Genomic DNA, 8713 nt, shown 5'->3' with positions numbered 1-8713 from the left:
GTGGGTGGGTGGGTTAGGGGTGGGAGCGGGAGGGGGGTTGACCATGCCCTGGGACCCCGGGCATTTGTAGTTGGGTTGGTCAATGTTGCGGAGACGTTTGGAAATATTTGGACAAACTTTACTTACCCTCAGGATTGTTGGACTATAGAGCAGAGCCACTGACGCTGACGAAAACAGAAAAGGATAGAAAACAAGCTAATATTCAGGGGATCCACTGTATAATAAAGACCACCACAGGGAATAGAAGATGGGGTCTTGGTGAATTTTTTTTTGTTTGTTTGTTTGTTTTTCCAAAAAAAAGGAATTTCACTCATTTTCAGTCCTTTTACTTTCTGGCCTGTATCTCATACCCGTATCTCTCTCCATCGAATCCATCCACACACACACACACACACACCTGCGAGTGTCCACCATCTGTAACAACTCTAACTTATTCTTTTTCTGTTTTTGTTTTTTTTTTCCACCTCCCATACCTCAGATCACTCCTAAACATTCAGAACACATCACCTCAACAAACCTCAACACATAAATGTACATTGCCTTGCGTACACTCAGGCCAAAGATTACAGTTTAGTTTTTTTTTGTGATACTGTTGTCATGTTTGATTTTATTTTTTATTTTTTGGAAGGTTTTCAGCCGTCGTTTAGAACCACAGGAGGATCAGAGCGTGTGATCCGTTTTATACACTTTCTCTAAATATGAGCCTGCAGACATATCATAACGCTTAAAGCACACATACACACAGAACATGCATACAGACATGGATAGACAGAATTGTGAGAATCGTGTTGTGTTTTCATTGCATGGACAAGTGTAAGTATGGACAGCTGTATCCCTTTTTCGCTTCTGCATACCTCATTCCATAGTATACCGTACAACACACACACACACACACACACACACACAGACGTCTCCCTCGGTTTACAGTGTCACTTTATATTTGACATTAATGACGTCTCCCTCGGTTTACAGTGTCACTTTATATTTGACATTAATGTAAAGTTTGAAAAATTAATTAATATGCTGTACAGAAGCAGAAATCTTTTGGGTTTTTTTTTTTTTTTTTTGCTCAATTTTTTCCGCACAGTCCCCCGCCCCCTGTGGAGTGGAGAGGAACACATGCACTCAGCCTGACGTACAAGTTGCACAATTTAAAAAACAAAAAAAGAAAGAAAACTGTCATGCTGTTTCTTCACCAAATGAAAATGTTTTTACCTCTGATCATTAAGGCACATTATTGTATTGATATTGTCACACGCCGCTTGTTTTCTACATACAAAAGTGTTCTTGTTCTCCCTAGATACTGCTGCATAGCCATTGTTGTCACATGTACAGGTTTTTTTTATATATATATATATTCGCCCCCTTTACACTTATGCCTCACAAATCTAAAGGGTCTTCCTCTGTCTTGTTCTGTGTCCAACCGTCTCAAGACACAGGGTATCAACAGCTACAGGTTTTTATTTCAATCGGTCCAGTTTTTTTCATGCCAGAGGAAGGAGAGGAAGACACCAGGCGATCCCCTGCAAAACACCACACAATGAAGTGGCCTTCTCGCAGCAGCACAGCCGATAAAGAAAAAAAGGGAGGAAGAGCTCGATCTCTTCCGCTTGTTTTTAAGAATGTGGTATTTTCCCTATTTGAGATAGTGAAAGCTGGTCCATGCAGTCATTTTATTCAAACACACACAAGCCTGTTTTTTTTTCCTCTTTATTTTCTCTGCGTACTTGATATGAAAAGGATATAAATATATATATATTTAAAAAAAATCTCAATCAGACTAAAGTGCCTCCTTGTTAGCATGATCTCCCAGACAATGCCCACACAGACATCAGCACTTTGTTTGTTCTCTGACTTGTCATGCTCTGTTTGTCTCGCTGGGGAAACGCGTCAAACACACACACACACACACACACACACACACAGACACACACACACACAGACTTCGCACAGTTTTGTTGGAAGTGAAGGGAAAAAAGGATGTCGGAGAGGAGATGATTCTTCTTAATGTGATGTACAGCAGAGTGCTGAGTGCATGTGAAAGCCAATCCCACTGTGTCCTTCAAGTCCCAATAAACTCTGTGCTATAGTTTGAGTACTCCACGGTATTCCCGTCTCTTTATTCCCTCCTGTGACCACAGAACATTTCCTGCTTCCTATTCAAATACATCTAAACCATCAGAGATGTCATTTTACTACTCGCCGTTTTGTTATGGAACAGAAAACAGCAAAGCTCTTTGATAGTCACACAATGCTGCTACTATTTCAGTGACGTTATGAACCACAAATACAATATATCCTCACAGGTACATAGACACTTATTGTGCAGTTGTATGATAAGGTGAGAATGTTTCATGAATGTGCCTAACTATAAGTACTTATTGAGGATGTGAAATGAAGAAAGAATTGCTTCTAGTAGTAAATTATTCTTATTATTTTACAGTTTTAGGAAAACATGACCATAACTATGTTCTCCTCCAAGCAGGCAACTTATTTATTTATTTTTAATGTTTTAATATACTCTTTCTTCATTTGTGCCACTGTCTGTGTGCAATGGCACCTTCCCTAATTAAATAAAGGTCAATAAAAGTGTAGGTTCACACAGTACTCCTCTCTTATGTATATTGAAACAGGTTTTAGTTGCTGTATCTGTCTTTTTTAGATGTGATTTCGATTTAAAAGATGTGGGTGACTGTGAAATATGCCTAAAATATATTCATAAATTCAGCCAAAGCAGTTTGAGTTAGACAAATCAATTTCCTAAAGATTCACTGTGGGGGTCTTTTAGGACACAATTCCATATTTGTGTTGCTATCAGCAAGAAAACAGAACAAATAATGAGGGAATTTCAAAATAAAAGCACTATAACTTTGAAAAATACTAACTAACTCTGACTGCTGAAGCCTCATCTGAACGTCACAATACACGTTTGCACAAAGCAAGCGACTGTAAATGTTATCCTGCAAAATCTACACTGAAATTTCTTCATTGTGCACATGTGCACATGCACTGTCTCCATGTAAATTAATTAAATAACTTTGCATCTCGTGCAAGAAGATGATATTTTCATTACCTCATGCACCGCGGCATATCTGAAAACAAACACTGTTATCAACTCTTTCTCACAGTCAACCTTAAGAAGTTACAAACTCATCATATTGCAGGCGAATGCCATCACCGCCTGTCTCGTGAGATAAAACAAAGGTGCCTACTTTGAGGAATGTGAATAAATTAGATTAGTGTAGCCTGAAACCAGACGGCCACAACAGAGTGAGATTATGGAGGAGCTATGGACGCAAACATCTTTTTCTAAAGCCTGCGAGCAACAGAAGAAAAATCCAAAAACCGTCCCAGTGTCCTCATAAAATCCAAGCCTCCGAGGCTCGTAATGCTGTGTTAAGTAATGATTTCCTCGTCTGGACATCAGCAGCTAAAGTACAGAAAGGCAGAGACTCTTTAACCTTCTTCAGGTTCTTAAACCTTTGCCAGTAAGAGAACTGCAGTGTAATCCAGGGCCGAGGCTCATTAAAATATAATGCTGCTCTTGTCAGATAGGGAGCCATTAGAAACAGGCATATGACCCACTTTGGCTCCTGATTCTTTGTCTCAGAAAAAGGAGCTTCACAGTACAAGAGTCATGGGTGCCTGGACTGTCCACTGTGGCTGAGTAATAGGTTAGATAATACTAGGGCCGGTGTGTTCCCATATTAAAAGAGAGAACTCACCCTGCAGAAGGCCAGAGGGACTCATGGATAATTCCTGCCATCAAGCCAGAAGGATGTGAGGTTGCAGGTTAAGGTGACTTCAGTTTGTCTTTATTAATCTGTTTTCCATGCGTGCATTCCTGTTGGCTAATCAGATGGCCTGCTCCTCTCTGGACAGGTTTCCATTCCTGTGGTCATGTGCATTGTTGACTCTGAGCGCACGTTTGACGTGCAGCTCGCTGAGGCAATATTGCCGTTAGATAGTTTGGATTTTGCTTGGACGGAGTAAGCAAGGTTGTCAAAACATGCGAGCGCCTTGATAAAACATGTTATTAACAGATCGTGGTGTGCCGTTTGACGATTAAGCAAGCCTTTTGGAAAAACTTCCAGAGCGTGATTCAATCAGAAAAAGCTGAAGCAGAGTCACAAAGCTGGTGTGTGGATGTTGGTATTATGAAATGTGATGTTTAACAAGTCTAACCGCCATGGAAAAACTGACAGGGCTGCTTTTGAACAATATTAAACCCTCGCTGAGTAGTTTTGTTTAGCCTTCACTTACATACTGTACAGCCCCTGTGGTCTCTATCATCTGTGTCTGTTGTCTATCACACATATTTTACCCAAATACATGTATTTAAAAGTGTTTAAAGCTCCAGTGTGTAACATTTAGGATGATCTATTGTCGTATTTCTGCAGCATCATATAATTACTGTAACATTAAGGGTATATTTGAATCCTAACTGTCAATAATTACTGTAACATTAAGGGTATATTTGAATCCTAACTGTCATAACTCAAAACTTAAATTTTGTTTATATTACTTCCTTAAGGTTTGACCCTCCATTTGTACATGGGTAAATACTAATAATTACAATATTAGCCATACTACTGACCTGGTAGCTGCTTCTTTTGACACAAACTGGACTTCACATCATTGTAATTATACTGTTATTACACCAAAATAAGACAATATTTAACATTTTATGTGCAATATCAACAATTCAGGAACAAATAGTCACTCACTAATGAATAAATATACAGTCTGCATAGTGATGTGACTTATGATTGGGGTCAGTTAGACTCCCTGTTAGTCCTTTTATGAACAAACTGTTGTAAAACTCCAAAAACAGATCCAAACAGCACCAATCCGTGATATGTAGCATAGAGCTGTTTTACAATCTCTGAGACAGAAAAAGAAGCAATGTATCTATTTCTGTAGCGCGTCTGGAACATATCATCAGTTCAAAATCATGTTTATAAGCAATTCTCACTAAATCAAGAGAAAGCGTTGTATTCTTTTTTAGTATTAAAGAGATAAAACAATGTTAAGTATGTTTCCTGAGCTGTTAAAGTGACCCTAAATTCTCCAGCACCCCAAACAGAAGATTAGGGTTAATAGCTTGCACGGTGATAATGACATTAGAGATATGCTTCTTGCACAAGATATCAATCATAACAGGGAAGAAACAAGCCAAACTCAATAGAAAAACTTTGCCCTCAAATTCCAGTGAGCGTTTAGGCTGTAATGGACCATGAAGGGATGGATGAATCACTCAGGGTCTCTTCCACTGACCTCTTTTTTTGGGCAGTGTCATCATTCGCCCACTGGTATGGGAATGTGTGTGCGTGTGTGTGTGTGTGTGTGTGTGTGTGTGTGTGTGTGTGTGTGTGTGTGTGTGTGTGTGTGTGTGTGTGTGTGTGTGTGTGTGTGCGTGTGTGTGTGTGGGCCTGAGCACTGGACGTTATCTGACACAGTGTTTGTGAGAGTCTGAGACATGCTCGTCGTGTCCGCCAGGCAACCTTGGCGACATGGCCGTTGGAACAGTGAGGTGATGTGTGTGTGTTTATCTACACAGTGATAGCACTGCGGCCTTGTGACCGGTCCTCTTATATATACAGCACTTGCAAAAGCCTACAGACAGAAATCCAAATCCTCTCCACCAGCACTGTTCTGTTCGTGCACCTCTTCCGAGAAGATTTACAGCTCAGTCAGATATTGAAACTCTGCGGTTGACTTGCTTTTATAGTTTTACAGTTCTCTTAACACTCCTGTAACAGAAAAAAAAATGCTGCCTGCAACCTTCAAACTGTGTGCTGGCATCTCCTACCGGCATATGAGGAACATGACAGGTGAGTAAAAGAATCCTGTTTAGACTGACTCTCAGTTTCTTGGCCTAGTTTTGCTCAAAAACGCACATTTTCTCAATGGAGTCCTGAGTCAGAGAGGCTGAATGAATGAAGCAACAACTGTTCATGTTATTTCTTGTTATTTTCCTTCTTTTGATGTACTGGATGAGTAATGAATGGGTTTATAGCTGTAGTAACTGTGCACATTTTGCCTCTGTCTCGTAGGTTTGAGGAAGAATGCCATGGTGGCTATTCACCATGAGCTGAACAGACTGGCAGGTCCAGGCTCCAGTAACTGGATCAGTCAAGTCCGCCGACGGAGCTCCTTCCTCAGTGAGTGATCATTTGAGACACAGATGGAAGCTGAAGTGTTTCGCTTGTGACGTATCTACCCTGAAAATACAGAAACATAAAGGTGGAAGTCGACTTTTGACTCCCTGCGCTCTTTGTTTTAGGTGCTCGTATTGAAGAGGAGCAGGGGTACAACGAGCAGGAGATGTCTTATGTGAAGCAAGGTGAGGATGCACTGCAGAAGGCCATCAGCATCCTCAGCGAACAAGACGGCTGGACCATTGAAACTGTGGCTGTGAGTACAGAGACAGGACACATTTCACTTTAAGTATTCTTTAAGTTGCAGATGTTTGATGCTCTCACGACTGATGAGGTTTCAACATCATCCACTGTATATTTGATGAAATGTGAAAGAAAATATATGAATACTTGCAGTACTTGTTTAAAACCCTTCCTCAGGCAAATGGAGACAAAGTCCTGAGTAAAATGCTGCCCGACATCGGGAAGGTGTTCAAGCTGGAAGTAATGTTGGAGCAACATCCTGACAATCTTTACAATGAGCTGGTGGGAAACATGGAGCAGATGGGGGAGTGGAACCCAAACGTCAAGCAGGTCAAGGTAAAAGAGAGAGAGAGGCGGCACGTTCTCGCATTTATGAAAGAGACACATCTATCCGAGAATGTTGAAGTTTCACTATGTGATGCCACAGATCCTTCAAAAGATCGGCAAGGAAACAATGGTTACCCACGAGGTGTCTGCAGAGACACCAGGTAACGTGGTGGGACCGAGGGACTTTGTCAGCGTCCGCTGTGCCAAGCGTCGAGGCTCAACCTGCTTCCTGGCTGGGATGTCCACTAAGCACCCGAACATGCCTGAACAGAGGGGTGTGGTCAGGTGAGCCAGGCGGAGATAACTCTTACTCTCTTGTTGTGATATGGGCATGCATGCAGTAGAAATGGTATAATCTTAATTTGTCCAGAAAAGGATAAAAATGGGCCTATATTTTTGCACATTGCAACTTAATTTCTCCTGCTTTACCCAAGAGTATTATGAAACAGCATTAGCTACAGAAGAGGTGCAGATTTTATAATGAATATTGTCCCACAGAGGAGTGAGACACTACATAATTCTGCAATTTGAGTCAACTATTACCTACTCCACACATTCTTACTGAATGATGTGCATCAGAGAAGATTTATAAGTTGGTATACTCCATGCAGACTGAAAAATAAGTAAGAGTAGGCTACTCCACTACTCTACTTACAGAGAATTCATATTATTTGTGTGCAATGGGTGGATGCCATTTAAATTAATACAATGATCATTCTATGTTTCAGAGCGGAGAATGGACCTACCTGTATAGTCATGAAGCCCTGTGCTGAAGACCCAAATAAGACCAAGTTCACCTGGTTACTAAATATAGATCTAAAGGTATATGACTGTGTTTTTTCCCCCCACAGTGATCACACTGATTTACAAGAACCAAGCAGCATCATGTCACCCAGCCTAACACCGTCTTTGTCTTTGTCTGTGTCGTGTGCAGGGCTGGATCCCGAAGACAATCATAAACAAAGTGCTCTCTCAGACGCAGGTGGACTTTGCCAACCACCTCAGGCAAAGGATGGCTAATAATGTTTCTATGGAGATGGCTCACGCCTGCTGACACAAAGATGCCTCTTGAGCTTTGGCACAGTGAAAGGAGAGCAACCCTTGCTCGTTAAACAAAAAAAAATCATATAAATATGCTTATAACCTGCTGAAGAAACACGGAAGAATACAGAGCGTTACGAAGATGATGCTTGTCTGAGATCTTAGGAAAAAAAACTGCGTACAGATGTTGGTTTCAGTTGGCAGATGTGTGTTTTTTAGCTCCCTCTATAATAGAAAATCTGTCATGAGATTTTGCATTTAACACAACCGTGTGCCTCCTCGATTGTTTCTGACACATCACTTGGCACACTGAGTCAGTGTGAGCAGTAAAACATGTAACAAAACTGCACATTGTTTCCTTCTGATAACACCCCAGTCATTGTCCCTCCCTCTGCTGTGAAACTGCACTTTTATTTCAGTGTTTAATTTATTGATTTATTGATTACGCTACAACGACTGCCAAGTGAATAAATGATTGTAAAGTCAGTGATATTTATGTCTTTATGCTTTTATTGTGCTGTTGGAGATGAAGACGAAAAAGCAGTTTGGATAATGATTGCTCTGTCCTTTCCTGATGCATGAGAACTTAAATAAAACCTCATAAAGCATTTCGCTTGTCTCGTTGAACCTGATAAGACCAAAAACACAACACACACACACACACAATCCTAAAAAACTTGGAAGCAACACAGCAATTGCACAATTATTCCACTGGATGTTTTTGAAGGTTTCTCTTTTAAACTTTTGAAAAATGTAGCTCAGAAAAATAATGTTTTCCTGTTCCGTGATGGGTTTTTCGGACTGACAGTTTGCCAGAACGAGCAGGTGTTTGGCCATTCTGATGTGTGAGGAGCCCAGCAGCGAGGCAGTTCTCCGGCGTGAGCCAGCAGCACATTCCCTGAGATCAAGTGACGGTGGATTTCATCCCAAGCAGGAAATCT

The 8713-nt window shown here is 40.9% G+C and overlaps 1 protein-coding gene and 1 long non-coding RNA gene across 3 annotated transcripts; both read left to right on the top strand.

Moving 5' to 3' along the window:
- The first annotated feature begins 4 nt into the window (after window positions 1–4).
- Window positions 5–2101, top strand: LOC113745631 (uncharacterized). The gene is made up of 2 exons (XR_003462269.1): window positions 5–909; window positions 1927–2101. It is a non-coding gene; the product is annotated as an uncharacterized LOC113745631 (long non-coding RNA).
- A 1567-nt stretch (window positions 2102–3668) lies between these two features.
- On the top strand, window positions 3669–8363 carry star (steroidogenic acute regulatory protein). Of its 2 annotated transcripts, none has more exons than XM_027277971.1 (7): window positions 3669–3798; window positions 6057–6164; window positions 6287–6417; window positions 6582–6740; window positions 6832–7016; window positions 7460–7553; window positions 7666–8363. In XM_027277971.1, exons 2-7 carry the CDS (start codon window positions 6074–6076, stop codon window positions 7783–7785), a joined length of 780 nt encoding a protein of 259 aa, XP_027133772.1. In that variant the 5' UTR covers window positions 3669–3798; window positions 6057–6073; the 3' UTR covers window positions 7786–8363. The 2 variants fall into 2 exon arrangements, with proteins under 2 accessions (XP_027133772.1, XP_019119368.1); XM_019263823.2 differs by lacking the exon at window positions 3669–3798 and adding an exon at window positions 4836–5834.
- Window positions 8364–8713: the final 350 nt, after the last annotated feature.

The sequence above is a fragment of the Larimichthys crocea genome, chromosome III (genome assembly GCF_000972845.2).
Source record: "Larimichthys crocea isolate SSNF chromosome III, L_crocea_2.0, whole genome shotgun sequence".
NCBI classification, from domain to species: domain Eukaryota; kingdom Metazoa; phylum Chordata; class Actinopteri; family Sciaenidae; genus Larimichthys; species Larimichthys crocea.
Note: the sequence above shows the minus strand (reverse complement) of the source record. Positions and strands in the feature narration are given on the sequence as shown.

What these genes read in the sequence shown, in the direction of transcription:
- star (XM_019263823.2), top strand. Translation starts at nt 5,771, where the DNA reads ATGCTGCCTGCAACCTTCAAACTGTGTGCTGGCATCTCCTACCGGCAT. An exon ending in GGACCATTGAAACTGTGGCT is followed by an intron (nt 6,418 to 6,581) that starts GTGAGTACAGAG and finishes ACCCTTCCTCAG; the next exon opens with GCAAATGGAGACAAAGTCCT. An exon ending in CAAACGTCAAGCAGGTCAAG is followed by an intron (nt 6,741 to 6,831) that starts GTAAAAGAGAGA and finishes GTGATGCCACAG; the next exon opens with ATCCTTCAAAAGATCGGCAA.